Source organism: Colobus angolensis, unplaced genomic scaffold (assembly GCF_000951035.1).
Source record: "Colobus angolensis palliatus isolate OR3802 unplaced genomic scaffold, Cang.pa_1.0 Scaffold177, whole genome shotgun sequence".
Lineage (NCBI taxonomy): Eukaryota > Metazoa > Chordata > Mammalia > Primates > Cercopithecidae > Colobus > Colobus angolensis.
Window position 1 is genome coordinate 4,445,236 of NW_012114899.1, and position 23,295 is coordinate 4,468,530.

The window sequence follows — 23,295 nt, forward strand, 5'->3', positions numbered from 1 at the left end:
TCTCATAGACTTAAAGCATAAAAAAGGTCAGAGTAAACATAAAAAAAGATAGTTAATATATATTATTTACTATATGATAGGCACCAACTGTTCCACATAAATTGCATCATTTCAACCTCAGAGCAACCCTATGAAGTATTTCTTTTGTTTTTAGAACACATGAAATATACTCTCTAAACAAATTCTTTAAGTGTATCACACAGTATTGTTAACTAGAATCACAATGTTGGAAAGCAGATCCTTAGAACAATACCAGAAAAACAAATGACAAATAACTCAATTAAGACATGGGTAAAGGATTTGAACAAACACTTAAAACAAATGACATACAAATGGCCAACAGTACATAAAAACATGCTCAACATCATTAGTCATCAGGGAAATAAAAGTCAAAACTACAATCAGATATCACCTCATGCCTTGTAGGATTGCTGTTATTTAAAAAAATATTTTTAAAAAAGCAAGAATGTGGAGAAATTGCTACACTTGTGCATTGTTGGTGGAAATGTAAAATGGCACTGTCAATATGAGAAACAGTATGGGGTTTCCTCAAAAAATTACAAATATAACTACCATATGATCCAGCAGTTCCACTTTTGGGAACTTATTCAAAAGATCTGAAATCAGGATCTTGAAGAGATATCTATCTGTACTCTCATGTGTGCTGAAGCATTATTCAGAATATCCAAGATGTGGAAACAGCCTAAATGTTCATTGATAGATGAATGAAGAAAATGTGGTATATGCATACAAGTGAACATGACTCAGCTTTAAAAAGGAGGAAGTACTGCCATTTGTAACAATGTGCAGGAATCTGGAGGACATTATGCTAAGTGAACTAAGCCAGTCATAGGACCAGTACCGCATGATTGCATTTACATGAGATGTCTAAAACAGTCAAACTCAGAGAAGCAGAGGTGGTTGTCAGGGACTAAGGGAAAGGGGATATAAGGAGTGGCTGTTCACGGGGTATAAAGTTTTAATTGTGCTATTTTTGTTCTCATTTTCCAGATGCCAGAACTGAGGGTTACAGTGAATTAAGTGACTTGACCAAGGTCACAGGGCTAGTCAGTGGGAGTTTTTAAAGTTGAAACCAGACATTCTTGCTCCTGAGCCCACACTCTTGAAACCATTTAAAATTTTATTGAGCTGGTAAACTGTATAAATTTGCGTATGAGGGGCCATCATACACCAGACACAATTCATACAAAGAAAGAATATCTAAATATGTACTAGTAAAAAACTTTAATATAAAAATGGAGATTTTTATAAGCAGATAAAGATAAAATATTGAAAAATGAAGAAAAATTAATTTGGCTTCACATTTTATAATTTATTATATAATAAAAAATAGTGAAACATCATCTATATAGCTTTAAAGGGAAAAAAATTGACCCAAGACTCTAGTAGTCTTTCAAGTTTTACAAGCATAAGCAAAAAAAAGTGTCATATAAGAACTTACAAAGTGCATATCCTCAATAAATTGAAGACATAAATAAACTAAGAGATGCAGCAAATGAAGAGCTTAAGAGTGGATGGGTCAGAATATAAAAGGAGTGTTGTACGTCATACATAGGTTTAAATATGGAAAATATAAAAAGCTGTTATAAATAAGCCTAGGAAATATAATTAAGGCACCATAAATTATTTTTAAAGAAAATGTACATGACTAATTCTTCAAAGAATGAAAATGAACTTACACAGTTAAAAACAAAAAGGTGAGTTATAAATAAATGTCATATCCCCAAATGACTCAGACACACGAAAATTAAAAGACTAAGAAGGCAGCATCAGGAGACCAGAGGCCAATTTACTATGAAGGCCGCCCATGGGTTCCTAATCAACAGAACTATGGTCCTTCATTTATATTTCATTGTCCTTGCCCTGTCTGCGAAGTTTTTCACCATTCATTTCCTTCTCTCCATTGAAAATTTCTTTTCACCTGTACTGCATCACTAGCATATTTCCTTTCCATCTTGTCAGTCTTTACTTTCTCTGGCTCTTTCCACTAATCAGTCCCTGACGTATCCCCAAATTCTGAGAGTCTATTTCCAGGTTTGTCTCTTATCTGATTATGTTTTCTTTCTTGGAGAATGGATTTACTCTCAGAGTTTGAACCTCAATTAAGGTAACTCCTGTGTTCACATTTCTTTTTTAAGCTCTTAGTCTGATATTTTTTGCCTGATCCATCCCAGGCCCTTTAAATGCAACCACATCATCCCCACATCAGATCACACTAGCTGTGGTAACTCAATACCTATCATCTATAAGGTCCTCCTCACAGAGTTGCCGATCTGTGTGAAGGCAACCTTAGCCTCACACTGCTATCTGCCTCTAGCCTCCTTTCAGAGTTAGGTTTCATGTACTCCTTAGTTTGATAACTGGGCAACAGATAAGGTTTCTGCCAGCCCCACGGTACAGCTCTTTCAGCCTCCATCCTCCACACCTGAAGCCGAGGGGATGGGGGAGGGTGTGGGTGCTAATTTTTATCATTCTATAGATAGTTGCACATAGATGTCTTGAAATAATTTCAAATTTAATTTGTCCTAAAATTGGCTTCATGTGTCAGGCTGTGACACAGTTGTCTAGGCTGTGTTGGGTCTGTGTTTGATTGTAGGGCAACTGTCCAAACATAGTCACCATACAAGAAAATGAACGAATTGCAAAGAGGACAAAGATAAGACCAGGAATTATGAGTGGCTTAACTTAGAGGGTGTTAAGGCCAAGAATCCAGGTCATGAGAAGCCGTGATACCCTTTCAGAGGGTCTGTTTCCATTTCCTCTGGTAAGACATTCAGAATAAAGAATATCATTTAAGCCATAAAGGAGGTCTGTGGGTCAGTCCCAGAGAAAGCCTATTATATTTCACTCAATTTTCTTGGAAACCTGTCTTGTTGAAAGTATATTGGGACCCAGATTCTGTGAAGTATATTCTTACTCCCTACCCCCAAAATATGTAAATTATTGATACTGTTAAAAGAAAAACTTTAGACAAATTTAAGAGTTTGAGAAAAGAAAAAAAAATGATTTGCAAATCAGCCCTTAGAATCAAAGAAAATTCATAGAGACTTTGGCACTGTTGCAAGGTCAAACATCTATGGGGAAAAAATGTGATGTGCAAAAACCAAAACTGAGATACAGAAACAGCTGCATTGGTTACAGCTCAGCATTTGCCTTATTTAAACAAAGTTTAAGCAGTTGGCTGTCTGTGAGTGATTAAAGTATAGCTACTGGGATTGGCTGAGACTAAGCTGTTGTTACAGGGAAACATGCTACTGAAGTTAGGCTTTTAGTTTGTTTACCTGCTAAGTATGTGAGTATGGAGATTTTTCAGGCTAGATTTTAGTTTTATTTAGTAATACATTATGGGATCTGAAGGACACTTTTGTAAAGGTTGAAGCAAACACATTTTACCCACATTTCCATTTATAACAAAAGAAAAATGCCTCTTTAGCTCTGGTAAGTATGACAGTTTCTAAATTAAAAGAGCATTATTTACATCTGAATTATTAATTCTAATATTAATTTCAAGTATTATTTATAATATAATCATTTTTCACTAAGAACTTACAAAATGTATATCCTCAATAAATTGAAGACATAATTAACTAAGAGATGCAGCAAATGAAGAGGTTAAGAGTGGATGGGTCAGAATATAAAAGGAGTGTTGTATGTCATACATAGGTTTAAATATGGAAAATATAAATAGCTGTTATAAATATGCCTAGGAAATATAAATAAGGCACCATAAATTATTATGCCTAGGAAATATAATGCCCTTCCCTTCTATAATTCCCTTCCTTTTTATACCTGTTTACACTTTCAAATCTAATTCTATTCCATTGCCGTTTTAAAGATCAAGCCCCAACTGTTTCATGGTGTGCCTTCTTTCTAATTAAGTATTTGAGACCAATGGGAGTCAGGCTGGGACTATATCATGTCAATTTTCACAAGCTGACATTCACAGTAAAAATAGTTCTTGATTATTTCCCTAACAGCTTTGATGTTAAGGGGAAAAAAAGCAACAACAACACCGAGCTGTGTATATTCCCTCCTCATGCTCCTGGGTGAGAAATCACAGTTAGTAGCTGCAGATCTTAAAAATCAGAGTTTCTGCTACATGGCTAGCAATAACCTAAATCAATACAGAATAACACAAGCCAGTATGTGGTGAGTCATGAAAAATAGATCAGTAGTGATATCAATTGAAAATGATACAGAAAAACTATATTATCTGGAAAGAAAAATACATTTTTATAACACTCTTGGTCCTGAATAGTTTTAACTATGGCACATGAAACCAAGCAAGCAGCAAATTACAGATAAAGATGACTTTCTTTCTACTGTTAACACCCTCCACTAATAGATTGTAACAGAATGACTATTTGGGGGGTTAAGCATTGGGAGATGTCCATAACTACATAGCATGTTGGGTAACATCATGACATTTAAAAAAAAACACAGATATACATTATAGAAAAGAGGAACTGGCCATTTAAACATGTTCCAATTACTACCCTACTTTAAATAAGAACCTTATAAACCTTATAAATTCCTAAAATATGTCAAATGTAAGGAATGGTATGAATAATGCTTCACTTCTTGGAGATAAAGTGAAGATGAAACATAAACCCTATTTATTTATCCCAATTATTCCACGTTCACATACTCACAAAGGACACTATTCTGTTACCATTTAACCTTGTTCCCCCAAATCTCCTCATAAAAGCAGTTTCAAAAAGAACAAAACCATGCAAATAAACATTACACCTGCAGTTTTGTTTTCCCAAATTTGGGAATGAGACGTCTGTGGTGAAAAGAAATAATAGGTCAGTCATTTTTAATTTCCAGAATGATCAGTCATTCACTATCCATGTCCCATGTGAACTACATAATGTCAACGCTGTCACAAAAGCAAGGTAGAAAAAACAGATCCTCTCAGCTTTAATTCAGTAGGGGGAGAAGTGCCTGGAATATGTTTTCCCTCCCTCTGGAGCACTTCAGTTTTGCAAAACATGTATTTTATAATTCTTAATTTATATTCAACAACAACGCTCTCTCTGGCTTTCAGAGTTTTTCCAGTTTCTCTGATAGTTCAAAAAGTTTTGGTGGTGTCATTTTATAGTTTAAAATGAGTGGTTCTCACTTCATTCAAAAGAAAGAGGATGCCTTGAAAATGATGTGGCCAACTTCTAGAAATGAAAATTATTATTGCTTAATAATAGTAATACCTAATATATGTGGTGCAGAAGCCTGGTTGAGCATGTATATACATCAATCATTTAATTCTCATAGCCCTTAAATGGCCAAACTAAGTCTTGGAGATATTAAGAATTTTTTCTAGGGTAGTATAAAACTAAATTTCTGAAAATCTGGCACATTTTGTCAATCCTAAAGAATACAGAATAACCATTTATGTATTCACCTATTCAATTACTCAACAAATGTTTCCTGGCAGACTAGTAAGTAGCAGGCTTAGAGTTAGACATGGAAATACAAACTGAAATAAATTTTGATTCCTGCCCTCAAGGACCTTACATTCTAGTTTGGAAGAGAGACTATCAAATAAACCTACAGTGTTAAGATACATACTTACAGCCCCAGGTAGTGGCACAAGATCCCTGAAGAACATGAAACTGAAACTATTTTCTTCTAACTAATAAACATTTATAACAGTAACCGAGTAGAAAACACTTGGCAAGCCTATCTGAATAATAATTATTCTGTCTTTATGGTACCAACATAAAATAAGGGTAAAAACTTACTCTTCTAAAATAGTTAATTTAACTTTTATTTGTATTTTTCTAAAATTTATCAGCCACCGACTTACAGTGTGAATCTACACACTCAAAGAAAAATTTCTGTCATCACTGAGTTCTTAGGATAATAATTAATATTTGGAAAACAATCAAGGTATTTATAGAAAGCATTTTTATATGTATACTATTAATTCTATATGGTATTTTATCACTCCTGCTCTAATAATAATTAAAAACCTTGCCTTGAAAGATAATTTGGAATTCTCAAAAGAAGTAAAGTTCTGTATGATAAAAGAATCTGTTACTTATTTTCTATAAGCAATCTTAAGCTTTTTAATTTACCAATATAAACATATTCAATATAAGTTTTATGTGATGTGGTGATTTGGAGTTTGCTAACAAAATAGTCGTATATGCATACAACGGAAAATACATACATTGAAAACATATCCAGATTAAGTGAAGCTTACAAGTGTAGACAAATCTTTTTACCTATATTTATCATTGTTAGATAAATTAGTAAATACTACATTGTGCATTCTAGAAAAACAAAAAGCATATTCTTTATTGTCTAGGTTCAATAATAGTCATTTGAAATATGCTCTGTACCTGTGGATGAAATAAGCAAAATAACATAAAATGTATGAATAAATAGGGTGAAATTCACAGAGACTACTTTAGCTGTCTTGTGATTGGGTCATTTATGAGTGTTAAGGATTTTTCTCAGTACAGTTCAGAATGTTAATCAATGCCTTCTACTTACAGGAGGGTCTGCATCTTCAGCATAAACTGTTGTGATAGGTGTACCCTTGACTGCATCTGGAGCCACCATCCCTTTGTATATTCGTTTACTAAAGACAGGAGGATAATCATTCATATCCTGTAAAACACAATTAGGAGTTTATTACTTCCGTTGAAACCAGGTTAGGGATACAGTTACTAGATTGACTCCCACTCTTCATATCACACAATTTGCCACTGTCAGCCTTCCATCCTCTCAATTCCATTACTCTCACTTCAGACTGGCACCTCAGAGGAAACTGCCAGAGTTCTCATACAATATTAATGTGTGGATATCAACTGAAGGCCATTCCCCTGGAATAAAGCTTTTCACCCTCAAAAACATACCTTTTGGAGACTGACGTGACCCTTGAATTTTTTCAAACTTCTAATGGTAAGTGGTAAAATTTTAACATTTGAAAACAAGAACAAGTTTCTCTAAAAGCTACATTCTGTGAAGCAGGAGTAAAGGATTTTTTTAAAAATGCTCTTTATATGTTTTTGTAGCTATGTAAATTATTTTATATACTTAACATAATACTATGATTAGAACATTTCAGATACAAACTGAGAAATATCCTTTGTTGCCATTTTATATGATAAAAGGAGATTTTCTCTGCAGTGCACTACAATAATGACACTTAAGATTAGATATATTTATACACAGAAAACAATGCTAATTTACTGCATTTTTTTTTTCAGAGCAATTTATATGTATCTTATTTTATTTTTCCAATTTGGAGCTATATATACATTGTTACTCATGCATTGTCAAGTTCATTAAATAAATAGTTATCAGGTATTTCCCATTTGCATCAGGTATTTAGCACTTCAGTGAAGATACTGTTGTGACTCAAGGAAAAGATGTCCCTGTCTTTGTGTCATTTAACTGCCATTAAGCTAGTAAAAATACTGATCTGCAGATAGGCTAGTGACTTTAACTAAATTAATCTACTTATTTGTCAGAGCTAAAATAATAAATCAAGTCCCCTGAAAGCAAAACCATATTTTTCTGAATCATCTTATCTTTTATAGACAATGTATATTATCTTTTGTCAATAAATAATGCTTACTCATATGGCAGATTTATTTATTTATAATATTTTAATAATCCTTACACCCCTACAGTGTTTTGGGAAGTGTGAGTCAAACATATTTGATCTGAAACCTAAATTTGTTAATTATCTGTTCTTCCCCTCCAAGTCACCTTTTTCTCACTTGTTAGTAAAAACAAAATTTAAACAATTCTACATATTCCTTGATATTTGCTTAGACACAACAATTTTCCTGTACAGTATTAGGTCGGAAATACATAAATTAGCAGATCGTGAACTTCTCTTTTTGCAAAGAAGTCAGAATAATTATCTCTTACTATCAAAGAGTCCTTCCTTTTATATTAACTATAGAGTTGGGTTCTGAGTAGTCAATATGAATAAACCTGCATACACCAATAGGAGAACTTGAACTGTACACAAAACTGAAAAATAAAAGTTACCATTTCTTCTGTTTTGAAATATAGTATTCACAATCTCTTCTACGAAAAAGAATTTTAAAATAAATTATGGACTTTAGAATCTGAACAAGTAAATGAACCTAGAAGCTTTGGTTCTCTATAATGAGGACTGTGAAGGGTATTGATCTTGAGGCTCCATGCAGGGGGTAAATATGTAAAACATTGGCATTCACACTTTTTTGTGCTATTTCCAAGAGTGTCAATTAACTTAATGAGTGGGGATGTGGTAACTAAGGGTGTGGAAATCCTGTAGCACCCCTAAATTGTAACTTCTGAAGGTTAGAAAGGAAGGAGCCCAACACTGCAGTTTTTCCATGTGTGAGTTTCCACTGAGCTCATTAAGTTCTTATACATTTTATTCTTTATTACTCTCAGGGGAAATTTAAAACCTTAATGTCACAAGGTACTTTTTGGAAAACTTGATTCTTCAGAAACAAACAAACAAACAAAATGTATATACTTTTCCAATTATGTCAACACGGTTGTTCACAGTGTTGAATACAATGAAGTTTCTATTTGCTTGGGAAGTATTAATTGGATTCATCTTCTAACTTAAATTACAGTGGATTCACAAACTGACTAGACACACACCTAAGGCTATAAATGACTGAAGACTATGAAAAGATTGGTTCTCCTCCCTCTTTATTTTCTATTGACAGGATGAAGAATAAATTAACATAGTTATTGTAGTAGTATTTCTTTTAATGACACGTTGTACATACTTTGGGGTTATAATCTTTTATTGTGGCTACAAATGCAGCTAGCTGCATACAGTTTTTCCACAATGCATTATTTCAAGAGGACAAATGTATTGAAATGCAATGCCAACAAGCATAATCAATAGCTAATTTTATTTATGCTCAGGGACATCTGAAGAAAAATATACATAAATAGGCTTCTGTGCAAATATTCTATTCTGCAGTTAAATTAAGGATGCGCTCAGCACTCCAAAACCACTCTTTTCTGTTGTCCATTATTCCACTAGAGGGTAGTATTAGCAAAAGGAAATATATCCTTCCCTGTAGTTGAAAAATTGTATCATGAAAACCCATAATAGTTTGTTTCTTTTGGTAAAAATTTTTCTTGGTCTTAATGAAAAATAGTTTTAATGCTTCAGAAGAATATTCTGAATGTCATGGTTTACCACTTGAAAAACATTATGGATTTTTTTTCTTAAGACAAACTTTAATAAATGGTTATACTCATAAACTTGCAATTTGTTTCCATGTATCAAGCAAATAAAATTATAACTGAAGGTACAGACAGCTAGCAGGAGAAAACTATGTTTAATTTATTTATTTATTTTCTACATTAGAGTCTGTAATAAACACAGAAACCATTTCTGCTTTAGCGTACTACCAAGAAGATGTAAGGAATCTTTTTAATAAGCATGCTAGGAAGATAAGAACTTGCTGGTAAATTTGTAAATTTAATGACAAGTTGAAGTTCTACACACACACACAAATAAAAATAAAGAGAAAAAGATGATAAATTTTTTGATTTTCTGGAATCACAGGCAAAAACCTACAGAACTGTTTTTATTTAGAAGATAAGCAGAAAGTTCTAACTAGTTACAACTTGATCATATTTTTAAAAATGATATGTAGGCTGGGCACAGTGGCTCACATCTGTAATTCCAACACTTTGGGAGGCTGAGGCGGGCAGATCACCTGAGGTCAGGAGTTTGAGACCAGCCTGGGCAACATGGTGAAACTCTGTCTGTACTAATATAAAAATTAGCCCGACATGGTTGCAGGCACCTGTAATCCCAGCTACTCGGGAGGCTGAGGAAGGGAGAATTGCTTGAACCCAGGAGGCGGATGTTGCAGTGAGCCGATATCATGCCATTGTACTCCAGCCTGATCGAGTAATACTCCGTCTCAAAAAAAAAAAAAAAAAAAATGTGTATATAGCAAATGCCAGTCCTTACCGTACTAAAGCTAATGCATGCTCTATGAGGAGACACAGACAGTATAAGACAATGGGCGGAATGACTTCGGTTATTTCTGTCATATGGTCTAGCATTAGCATTATCCTTGTTTAGCTATATGGCTGCTGTATAATACCTTGAGGTTCATGGAGCCGATACCTAATTTTATGTGGGTGTATGGTTGATTGTTTGCCTGTTACCAGTTCTGTTTTCCACTGCTAGACACTTTTTATTTGCTGTCCAAGTTGCTGTTTCTCATATTTCTCATATTATTGGCATTCTGCTGTTTTTTTTTTCTCTTAATTTCTGTATTGTCTCCTTGTCTTTACTGACTTATTTCCTTTCTTTTACGCTTCCGCATATAAAGTCATAAAAGGCTACATCTGCAGCTAAAGCAAATATTTGATATTTTTACTGCCAGGGTAGGCATATTCACCACAAGCTGACTTAAGAGGTCGTGGGCCACAAGTGAATATTGGTGGTAGCCTGGCAATACTCCCCAGGGCTCTTTGATAGTGGCACAGGGTAAGGCTCCTCTGCTTGTGGAGAAGGACTGTTTCTCATAGGTTGAGTGCCTGCTCAGGCACAGTTCAAGAGAACACCAGGTAGAATTCTAAGGTTGTGACTTCCAGATGGCACCTTTGGACCTGTTCAGGGCCTGGGGGATTTTGCCACCCTGAAGGGAAAGAAACAAGTCTGGCTGGATTTGCCACCTGCTGATTATGGAGATCAATGGCCTTGAACAAACTTAAGTGGTAGCCAGAGTGGTTACAGCATGTCTTGGACAAAACCCAGTGCTGTGCTGGGTTTAGGTCTGACCCAGTGCAGTCCCAGGGGTGGGGTCCACAGGGGTGCTTGTGTCACCACATCCCCAGTTCCAGATGGCTCCAAACAGAGATACTCTGTTTGTTTGGGAGAAAGTAAGGGGAAAGAACAGAAAGTAAGGGGAAAGAACAGGAGTTTCTGTCTGGTAATTAAGGGAATTCTTCTAGATCTTATCCAAGACCATTAAGGTAGTAAGAGTCTGCCAAGAACCACAGTGTTACTGGGCTTGTGGTACCTCCTAAAGCAGATACATCTTTAGCAACATCCAAATCCTTTCAAATACCTGAAAAGCTTTCCAAATAATGAATACAAAGAAGTCCAGACTGTGAAGAATACAATAAACACCCAATGCTTAAATGCCCAGACACAGACAAACATCCACAAGCATTAATATCATCCAGGAAAACATGAACTCACCAAACGAACTAAACAAGCCACCAGAAACAAATCCCAGGGAAACAGACGGAGTGACCTTTCTGACAGAGAATTCAAAATAGTTGTTTTGAGAAAACTCAAAAAATTCAAGAAAACACAGAGAAGGAATTTAGAATTCTATCAGATGCATTTAACAAAGAGACTGAAATAATTTTAAAAATCAAGAAGAAATTCTGGAGTTGAAAAATGCAACTGACAACCTGAAGAATGCATCAGAGTTTTTTAATAGCAGAATTGAACAAGCCCAAGAAAGAATTAGTGAGCTTGAAGACAAACCATTTCAAAATATACAGTCAGAGGAGGCAAGAGACAAAAAGAACAAAAAACAATGAAACATGCCTACACGATCTAGAAAATAGCCTCAAAAGGGCAAATGTAAGAGTTATTGGCATTAAAGAGGAGACAGAGAAAAAGATAAGGATAGGAAGTTTATTCAAAGGAACAATAATGAAGAACTTCCCAAACCTAGGGAAGATATCAGTATCCAAGTAAAAAAGATTATAGAACTACCAGCAGATTTAACCCAAAGAATACTAGCTCAAGTCATTTAATAATCAAACTCCCAAAGGTCAAGGATAAAGGATCCTAAAGGAGTAAGAGAAAAGAAATAAATAACATACAATAGAGCTCTAATACATTTGGCAGCAGACTTTTCAGCAGAAACCTTACAGGCCAGGAGAGTGTGGCATGTCATACTTAAAAAATCCTAAAGAGTATATCTGGTTAAAATATCCTTCAAACAGGAAGGAGAAATAAAGACTTTCTCAGGCAAATAAAAGCTGAGGGATTTCATCAACACCAGACCTGTCCTATAAGAAATGCTAAAGAAAGTTATTCAACAAAAAATGAAAGTTCATGAGGAATAAGAAATCATCTGAAGACACAAAACTCAATGGCAATAGTATGTTCACAGGAAACACAGAATATTATAACACTGTAATTGTGGTGTATAAAATATTCTTATCTTAAGTAGAAAGACTAAATTATGAAACAAAAATAATAACTACAACCACTTCTCAAGACATAGACAGTAAAATAAGGTATAAATAGAAACAACAAAAAGGTAAAAAGCAGGGGGATGAAGTACAGAGTTTTCATTAGTTATTTTTCTTGTCTGTTTATGCAAGTGTTGTTATCAGCTTAAAATAAAGGGTTGTATGATAGTATCTGCAAGCTTGATGATAGCCTCAAACCAAAAAAATGTACAACAGATACATAAAAAATAAAAAGTCAAGAAAATCGTATCATCAGAGTAAATCACCTTCACTAAAAGGAAGACAGGAAGGAAAGAAAGAAGGAAGACAAACCATAAGACAATCAGAAAGCAAGTAACAAAATGGAAGCAATAGGTCCTTAGTTATAAACAATAACATTGAATATAAAGGGATTAGGCTCTCTAATCAAAAGACATAGGGTGGATGAATGGACTAAAAAAAAAGATGAAATGACCTGTAGCCTATAAGAAATACACTTCACCTATAAAGACACATATAAATTGAAAATAAACACATGGAAAAATATATTCTATGCTAATGGAAACCAATAAACAGCAGGAATAGCTGCAATTATATGAAACAAAATAGATTTAAAGACAAAAACTACACAAAGAGACAAAGAAGGTCACTATATAATGGTAAACATCAGTTTATCAGGAAGCTATAACAATTGTAAATATATATATATATATATATATATATATATATATACACTCAACATTGGAGTGCCTATATATATATATAAAGCAAATACTATTAAAACTAAAGAGCCAGATAGATCCCCAAACCAACATAGCTGGAGACTTTAACATCCCACTTTCAGCACTGGACAGATCTTCCAGAAAGAAAAATCAACAAAGAAACATCAGACCTAATGTCCACTGTAGAATAAATGGACCAAATATTTATTCATAGAACATTTCATCCAACACCTGCAGAATACACATTCTCCTCAGCACATGGATCATTCTCAAATATAGGCCATACTTTAGGTCACAAAATAAGTCTTAACACATTCAAAAATTTGAAATAATATCAAGTATCTTGTCTAACTGCAACAGAATAAAGCCAAAAATCAGTAACAAGATAAATTTTGGAAATTACACTAACACATGGAAATTAAACAGTATGTTACCGAATAACCAGAGATCAATGAGGAAATTGATAAGAAAATTGAAAACTTTCTTAAAACAAATGATAATGAAAATACAAAGTACCAAAACCAATAGTGAGGGGTGGAGTTGGCAGGACTTCTTAGGCCGGTTCGGGGACTTTCACAAAAGACCCCTGTGACTCAGGGTTTTGAGTTCTTAACAAATCGAGTGAAGGATTCAAAATTAATCACTCCAAGGGAGGACTGAAAAAATAACCACTCTCAATGGACAAGAAGAAAGAAAGGGGAGGGGGTAACACAGAGATATAAGGCACCCAAGCCAGCAACGGCAATGCTTCCAGGTCCCCTTTCACCATGTGGAAGGCTTCCCTTCGCTTTGTTCAATAAACTGCACTGCTGTTCACTCTCCTGGTCTGTGGACTCTTTGAGCTGTAACACTAACTGCAAAGGTCCTCAGCTTCATTCTTCAAAGTTAGTGAGACCACGAACCCATCAGCAGGAAAAACTCTTGACTCAATTAGATATACTGAAATTTTTACTAAGTGGGAAATTTATAACTATAAGTGCCTACATCAAGAAAGGAGAAAAACTTCAAATATAACAACCTAATGATGCATCTTTAAAAACTAGAAAAGCAAGAGCAGACTGAAGCCAAAATTAGAAGAAAAGAAATAATAAAGATCAGAGCAGAAATAAATGGATTAGAAATGAAGAAAACAATATAAAAGATCAATGAAACAAAAAGTTTGTTTTTAAAAAAGTTATATAAAATTGACAAACCTTTAGCCAGACTAACTAAAAAGAAGAGAGAAAACCCAAAGAAAGAAAATCAGATATGAAAAAGAAAACATTGCAACTAATACTGCAGAGATTCAAAGGATAATTAGTGGCCACTATGAACAAACATATGGCAATAAATTGGAAAATCAAGAAGAAACAAATAAATTCCTAGACACATACAATCCATCAAGATTGAACCATGAAGAAATCCAAAACATCGAACAAACTAATATCAAGTAACAAGATATAGCAAATAACAAGTATCAAGCTGTAATAAAAAGTCACCTAGCAAAGGAAAGGCCAGAACCCGATGGTTTTGCTACTGAATTCTACCAAATATTTAAAGAAGTACTAATACCAATCCTACTCAAACTATTCCAAAAAAAATAAATAAATAAATAAGAGGAGGGAATACTTTTAAACTCATTCTATAAAGACAATAATACTCTGATACCACAACTAGACAGAGACATCCAAAAAAGAAAACTATAAGCAATCTCCTTGGTGAATATTGATGCAAAATTCCTCAACAAAATACTAACAAAGAAATTCGACATTGTATTAAAAAGATCATTAATCATGACCAAATGAGATTTATCGCAGGGATACTAGGATAGTTGAATATATTCAAATCAATCAATGTGATATATCATCAACAGAATGAAAGAGAAAAACTATATGATCATTTCAATTGATTCTGTAAAAGCACTTAATACAATTCAATGCCCTTTCATGATAAAAACCCTCAAAAACTGGGTATAGATGGAACATACCTCAACATAATAAAAGCGATATATGACAAAACCATAGCTACTCTCATACTGAATGAGGAAAAACTGAAAGCCTTTCCTGTAAGATCCGGAACACGACCAGGATGCCCACTATCACCTCTGTTATTCAATATAGTACTGGAAGTCTTAGCAAGAAAAATCAGGAAAGAAAACAAAATAATGATCATCTAAATTGGAAAGGAAGAAGTCAAACTATCCTTATTTGCAGCTGATACAATCTAATACTTGGAAAACATAAAGACTACACACACACACACACACACACACACACACAAGTATTAGAACTGATACACAAATTCAGTAAAGTTGCAAGTTACAAAATCAACATAGAAAAATCAGCAGCATTTCTATATGCCAAAAGTGAACAATGTGCAAAAGAAATCAATAAAGTAATCAAAATAGCTACAATTAAAATAAAATACCTAGGGATTAACCAAGGAAGTGAAAGATCTCTGCAATGGAAACTACAAAATATGGATTCGAGAAAATGAAGAGAACACAAAGGAATGAAAAGATGTCTCATGGTCATGGATTGCAAGAATCAATATTGTTAAAATGTCCATACTACTCAAGGAGATCTACAGATTCCATGCAATCCCTGTCAAATACCAATGACATTCTTCAAATAAATAGAAAAAAAAAAAAAAATTCTAAACTGTATGTGGAAGCAGAAAAGACCCAGGTAGCCAAAGTTATATTAAACAAAAGGAAAAAAAAAAAAAAAGAACTGGAGGAATCACATTATCTGACGTTAAATAATATTAAAGAGCTATAGTAACCAAAATAGCATGGTACTGGCATTAAAAAAAATACACATATATCCATGGAACAGAATTGAGAACCCAGAAATAAATTTATACAACTACAGTGAAGTTAACTTTGACAAAAGTGCCAGGAATGTTACCAGGGAAAGGACAGTCTCTTCAATAAATGGTGCTAGGAAAACTGGATATCCATATGTAAAAGAAGAAAAGAGACCCCATCTCATGCTATATACAAAAATCAAATCAAAATTGATTAGATACATGAATCTAAGACATCAAACTATGAAACGACTGAAAGAAAACATGGGGAAACTCTCCAGGAGATAGGACTGGGCTAAGATTTCTTGAGTAATACCCCACAAGCACAGATAACTGAAGAAAAATGAACAAATGGAATCACATTAACTTAAAAAGCTTCTGCACATCAAAGGAAAGAATCAACAAAGTAAAGAGACAACCCACAGGGTGAGAGCAAATATTTGCAAACTACCCATCTGACAAGGAATTAAACAGAATATATAAGGAGTTCAAACAACTCTATAGGAAAATATCTAATAATCCTATTTAAAAATGGGCAAAAGTTCGAAAAAAAATTTCTCAAAAGAAGACATACAAGTGATAAACCAGTATGTAAACAGTGCTCAACATCACTGATCATCAGAGAAATGCAAATCAAACTTACAGTGAGACACCATCTTACACCAGTTAGAATGGCTTTTATCTAAAAGTCAGGCAATAACAAATGCTAATGAGAATGTAGAGAAAAGAAACCCTCACACACTGTTGGTGGGAATGCAAATTAGTACAACAACTATGGAGAACAGTATGGAAGCTCCTATAAAACTAAAAATAGAGCTATCATATGATCTAGAAATCCCACTACTAGATACATGGCCCAAAGAAAGGAAATCAGTATATGAAAGAGATATCTCCACTCCTATGTTTATTGCAGCACTATTCACAATAGTCAAGATTTGGAAGCAACCTAAGTGTCTATCAACAGAATAATGAATAAAGAAAATGTGGTACAGGTACACAAGGGAGTACTATGTAACCATAAAGAAGAATGAGATCCTATCATGTGCAACCACATAATCAATGAAGGTTAAAAGTATATAAGAAAGGCACTTTCTGGGGTCTCCTGGCAACCAGTGGGTGATATTTACGGAGCCGTGGGAGAGATTCTTTATTACTTATATACACTATTTTTAATCCTGGGCATGTGCATTTTGTTTTCTCTGGTTTGTATCTTTATAGGAAATATGTTACATCTTAGTCCTAAAACTCTAGAATAGTAGAATTAAAGATATTTTGTCCTGCTTTCACCAAATTTGGTGACAAACATGATATAAAGAGCACACCAATAGGAATCTGAAAATGCAGAATAGAATAGAGGGAAATGTTTGAAAGCCATACTTCAAAACAACCCCAAGAGAACAATTAGCAAGTTGTAAAAGACAATACTAAATCTGACCAAACACCCACCAGCTGGTTCACAGAAATTATCATTTATTCAAATTCCTACCTCCAGACAAGGGAAGTACAATAAGTATGCTGTAGATGAAATGTCCAGAATTTGTTTTGTTTGAGTCTGGGAGAACCTCCTGGTCTCTCAAGCGTCAGCTTCTCTGATGAAATCAAAAGTAGGACCCTATCAATACTGTCATGACGGAGCATCAGTAGCACATAACTGCCTCTCAGCTGTCCACGGTTTCACGAATGCTGCCTTGGTACTGTGCACTGAGTTTTCATCTAGTAAAGCTATCCTTTTTCTTCTATTCTATGGGGTAGGAATATTTCTTTCTGGAGAAGGAAACTCCTCTGAAAGGTGGAAATCATAGCTTCATTTCCCAAGACCCACTGTATTTAACAATAACCTCAGCCCTTCTTACAAGGTGAACTTGATGATATTTCATTTATCATGCTTTCACCCTTCCCTGCCTACTCCCACACCTGCACGTTAAGACAGGCAAACACAACCAAGGGTGAATCTAGTCTCCTTTCTTCATAGAAGCCTGTCTTCCCCTCTCCTACTCCCATACAGCCATTCCATCCAAAATTATAATGAGCAAAGTGACTTGGGTCATCTGTTTATCTCGGACAAGTTCTTTATACTCCTTATAATGCTGCTTAGTATCATATATCCATTTGCATATTCAACTTTTCAGATTCACATTCAGTTTTCAGTTTGCTGTAGAACAGACCTTTCCTTTCTGTGGAAAAGGTCTGTTACAATGCAGACTCTAAGACCAGATTTCTATTATAACTTAGTTTGTAAGGCTAGTTATCACTCTGGATCTTTTAAAATTGTTTAGAATTTTATTTTCATTTTCCAGAGATTTGCTTATATAATCTCATTTACTATCATCACAGATTCAGTTCTTCTAAATATTTAGTATATCTAGAAATATACAACAAAATTATCTACAAGTAAAATACACAACTAAACATCTAGTAATATACGAGGAAAAAACCTTGTTGCATTGATGTTCTATAAAATCTTTTCAAGAAAAATTTATGTTATTGTATGATCATCACAAGTTTTGTTTTGGACTCTTAAAACTTGGCACTAAGAAAGCTGTGTGCAGGTGTCTTGATTAACTTTTTTCAGTTTGTTTTTTATTTTATTTTTTAAACTTTTTTTTGAGATGGAGTCTTGCTCTGTCACCCAGGCTGGAGTGCAGTGGCGCTATCTTGGCTCACTGCAAGCTCCACCTCCTGGATTCATGCCATTCTCCTGCCTCAGCCTCCCGAATAGCTGGGACTACAGGCACCCACCACCACACCTGGCTAATTTTTTGTATTTTTAGTAGAGATGGGGTTTCACCGTGTTATCCAGGATGGTCTCGATCTCCTGACCTCGTGATCTGCCCGCCTTGGCCTCCCAAAGTGCTGGGATTACAGGCGTGAGCCACTGTACCCTAACTCAACTTTTTTATTTATACTGTGAAAATAATGTTCTTCCAAATAATACTTGAATTTTCCCATTCTTGCTCCAATTTTAAACAGGTTTGATGGACTAGACATTGAACACTTCATCCTTTATTTTTTTCCTCTTGTTTACAAAAGAAATTATGCTTCTGCTCATTTTGAAAGAAAGAACTTCAAGATGCTTTCCTGTGGTGACTTTTTGGGTCCAAGTATCTCCTAGCAAATACCATACAATTATGTTATCAACAAAACAGCTTTTCAGTACTGCAAGTAATCAGACCAAATAGAGACAATTAGAGACTATATTTGTAGAGAAATGAGAATTGTACACCATTCTTCTCTTTAAAAAAAAGATAATAATATTTTTATAGTCCTTGGCAGTATATGCTAGAATTTTAAAGTTCTATTTGTGATAATCACTACCCTGAGTTATCAGAAAAGAGGAAAGCAAGTGTCAGTCTACATTTGGGAGAATTTCCTACCAATTTTATTATGCTTAGATGAACTTGGAAAAAATAAAAAGTGGTATTACATATGTCTAGAGTTAAACATTAAGTTTTGCTTTAAATATATAATAAATAGGCAATGACCGCATGAGTCAGGACGCCTTGACCAAAGGAATGGTGTTACTTCTCTAAATAAGATAAAGTAACTGCGACAACACGAATTAGACCAACACTCTTCTCTATCTGAGGAATAAATTATCTTCCAGCTGCTGATGTAGAAGCCTTAAGTAATACCTCCATATTGAAATAAAGGGGTGGTGAGGCAGCATGAAGAACTTTTCAAGAGGGATAGTCCCAGATACAGAATGAGGGTTATTTAGGGCATATCTTGCTTTTTGAGGTGATAATTTTGGACATAATTTGAAATTGAATCCAGAACTGCCAAGTCAGACTCTATGAGTGTTTATTATAACTGTCTATCACCAATCACACCTTCATCGAGGAAAAGGCCATACCATTTGATGATCTATTTTTCAATCTTGGAAGAATAGGGGGAATGTCATTAATAGCAAGTCTTTTTTTTTTCCTCTTCCTTGTCCAAAATCATCAATAAATGAATTATTTTTCTGTTTTTAATGTTTTAACTGATCAATTCCACCAAGTCATAGGAGTAGACAAAAGTATACCAAGGTAAAATTTTCACCTGTCCAGAAGATATTTTTGCTATAATTAGTCTATTTAGATCACTCTCACCTTAGTCTTTTCCATCTGCTTACATATTATGGAATCTTCATAACCACCAATATTACATTCCCTAAATATTTTTGTAACAGATTTCTAAATGTTATAACACAATAGTGTGACAAAATCACATTTCAAAATACAGTAAAATCAAAGCCCTCCCTTCAGGCTCTCCATAATTTTTTCTTGTTGCTTTATCCTTTTTCCAGACCACTAGAGCACTGACAATCATTGTCTCAGGAAAGAGAGGTACGAAAAGAAAAATAAGGTTACCCAAGAAAAGATTTCGACAGTTTGGGTTCCTATTTCCAAAGGAAATTTACTGTTGACTAAAGTTTTAATTCCCTGAAATAGACACATTTCCTACCTCCTGAAATAAATATCTGAGGACAGAGAGACACAAGAATGGAAGAATAAAGTATATAGACATGTGGAACCCTGAGAAATAAAGAACCCAGATCCTGATAAAACTCTCCTAACAGGTTTAGGGCATCAGAGGATGGAAGGAGCTTATGATCTCCATTCCAAGTTAGTTTAGAGGTGGCGGCAGTATCCACAGAAGAAATGGCATCAATTTGTGTGCTAGCAGATGATCTTAAGTCAAGTGTAAAAAAAAAAAAAAAGACAGTGAAAGAGGTGGAGATCAAGAGAACTAACTAGAAGCAGCTGGTGTGTGTCAATCTCATGGAGAAAAGAAAGGCTGGCAAGTGGACACTAGCTCATCTGAAAAATCCAGGTGGAGACACACTGGAATTCATCAGGGAAACAGCATAACACATAGAGAACTGAGGAGAGCAAGACTGGATAACTGACCACCCTAGGGGTGGCACAGAGCCAGGGGAGTTCTCCCACTGTGGGGAAACTGTGAATAAGTGAGTCCCTGGGGACCCGCACTTCTGCCATGAACTTTTGCATCCCTGGGCTCAGGAGATCTCCTCCGTGAGCTCCCCACCAGTGTCTCTAGGCTGACATGGAGAACCATGTGGAGTCTTGGCAGAGCCATACTCAGACACACATGGAGTCCCAGGAGTCTTGTATTCCCAGACACTCTGGCACCAGCGCCTGTAGCTCCTGTAGCAGCAGAGGCCAGACTTGCATGCCCCCAGTAAAGGGGTCAAATCTACGAGACTGAGCAGTGAAACATTGCAGGCCTCATCTCAGCTGCACCTTGCAGGATAAGGCCTGCTGTCCATTACAGCCCCACCTGAGTTCCTGGGTCCGGAGCAGCTCTGTACTTCTCTGGGATGGAGCTCCCAGTGGGAGAGGCCGGCTGCCATTTTTGCTGCTTTGCAACCCTCCCTCTTTTTGCTCTTAGGCTTGGGAGGGGCAGGCATTAGGAACTAATGCAGACCCCCAACACAGTATAATTTCCTTACAGAAAAGTGGGTAGGCTGTTTTCCATGTGGGTCCACACCCTTGCTACTCCTCACTGGGCAGGGCTTCCCATCTTAGGACCTCAATAACCCCCCAACTGGATTCCTGGGCCAGTAGCAGCTCTATACTTCCCTGGGACAGAGGTCCCAGAGGGCAAGGCAGGTCACCATTTTTTGCTGCTCCACAGTCCTCACTCCTGTTGCCCTTAGACTCAGGAGGAAATGTAGTGGTTGGAGACTGACGCAAACCCCCAGCACAGCACAGCAGCATTACAGAAAAACAGTTAGACTGCTTTCTATGCAGGTCTCCACCACTGCTAGTCTTTACTGCCCAGTGCCTCTGGATTTGGGCCCCTAGCCCAACCACCCTGTCAATGCCTAATACTTCAGTCAGTGGTGAGAAAACCCTAGAGACAATTCACAACCTCTCTGTGACTGCAGCAGCCCTTGGACTGGGGAGGAACAAAGGGCCTGGTCACTATGCAAGAACTCCAAGACACCACAGCTGCCATATGGACAGAAGCCCAGTCTCTCTTCCCCATGAGACCCCCACCTCTCACTCTTTACCAGGCAGGGCCCATGCTTGGGACAACGGAACAGCCACCCCATCTCCCGCTGAGCATTCCCACTGCTAGTGGCTTTGTGTTTCCTTAAGGAGGGGCTCCCACAGTCAACTAACAGCCACTCTGCCACTGCCATGGCAGTAGTTCTGCCCTTCCTGCCCTTGGACTAGAGAAGAAAGAAAGAGCCCAAAGGTTTTACTCACTCTTCCAGGAGGACACAGTCATCATATAGAGAGAAGTTCAGACTCTCCTACCTGTAATTCCTCAACCTCCTGCTCTTTACCCAGCTCAGGCCAGCAGTACAGCCACCCCACTCCCTGGCTGGACATTCCCAGTAGCAGCAGTTTTGAGTTTCCCTGAGGTGGAGCACCCAGGGACAACCAAAAGCCCCTCTGCCACTGCTGCTGCAGTGGTATTGCCTTTGCTGCCCTCAGACTGTGGTGGGAGCAAAGACCCTGAGTGCTTTAGCCATACCTCCAGTCAGCCACATCACCCACAAGCTTGGGCCTACGATGCAGCCACCACACCCCAGACTGATTGTACTGATTAGTAGTGGCTCTGTATTTTGCTGGGGTGGAGCACCAAGAGAAAAGTGAAAGGTCATCTGCCACAGCCACAGCCAAGATCCCTTCCCTTGCTGTGTGTAAGCTGGGGAAAGAATATAAAGCCTGAGTTTGCCCTGGAGCTACAGTGTATAGCCTTGGAGTGCCAAACTGAGATATACAGCCAGGAGTCAAGTGCAAAAGGAGCCCGCACTTTCAGAGCACTGAGAAGGGGCACAACAATCCTTAGGAAATAGAGGAGACTGACTAAGAGCCTACCTACTGGCCATTCCAGTTAAGTGCCATCCACTGGATCACAGTCCAAACTTTAATATTAAAAATACTTTGCTAATATATTCATCTGTGAAACCAAGGACAAGAGCTCAGTTACAAATAAAGGTCATGCACAAAATCTCACTCCTCTGAAAACATCCAAATAAGCCAACTGACTGTACTCAAATTAGATAGTTGAAAGAATATCAGAAAACACAGATGAGAAAGAACCAGTGCAAGAACTCTGGCAACTCAGAAAACAAGTGTCTTTTTTTCCTCCAAACTACTAGTTCCCCACCAAGGATTCCTAACTCAGTTGAAATGGTTGAAATGAAAGTAATAGAATTCAGAATATGGGTAGGAATGAAAACCATTGAGAATCAGGGAAGAAGTCAAAATGCAAACCAAGGAAACTAAGGATTGCAATAAAACAATATAGGAGCTGGTAGATGAAACGGCCGTCATAAGAAAGAACCAAAATGATCTGACAGAGCTGAAAAGCACACTACAAGAATTTCATATTGTAATTGCATTAACAGCAGAATTGACCAAGCTGAGGAAAGAATCACAGAGCATGAAGACCGGCTCTCTGAAGTAACTAAGACAAACAATAATAACAATAATAAAAAAGAACAAAAAAGAATGGACAAAACCCTTGAAAAATACGGGATTATGTGGAGAGACTAGATCTACCCCTCACTGGCATCACTGAGGGAAACGCGGAAAAGGCAGGAAATTTG

The 23,295-nt window shown here is 36.2% G+C and overlaps 1 protein-coding gene across 14 annotated transcripts in view; it reads right to left on the reverse strand.

Moving 5' to 3' along the window:
• PCDH15 (protocadherin-related 15) overlaps positions 1 to 23,295 on the reverse strand; it is a 1,021,780-nt gene that overhangs the window by 178,150 nt on the left and 820,335 nt on the right. For all 14 annotated transcript variants that reach the window (XM_011938778.1, XM_011938777.1, XM_011938779.1 and 11 more), the window contains one exon: positions 6,523 to 6,639. In XM_011938778.1, coding sequence (XP_011794168.1) covers positions 6,523 to 6,639 — 117 coding nt within the window. The remainder of the gene's footprint in view (positions 1 to 6,522; positions 6,640 to 23,295) is intronic.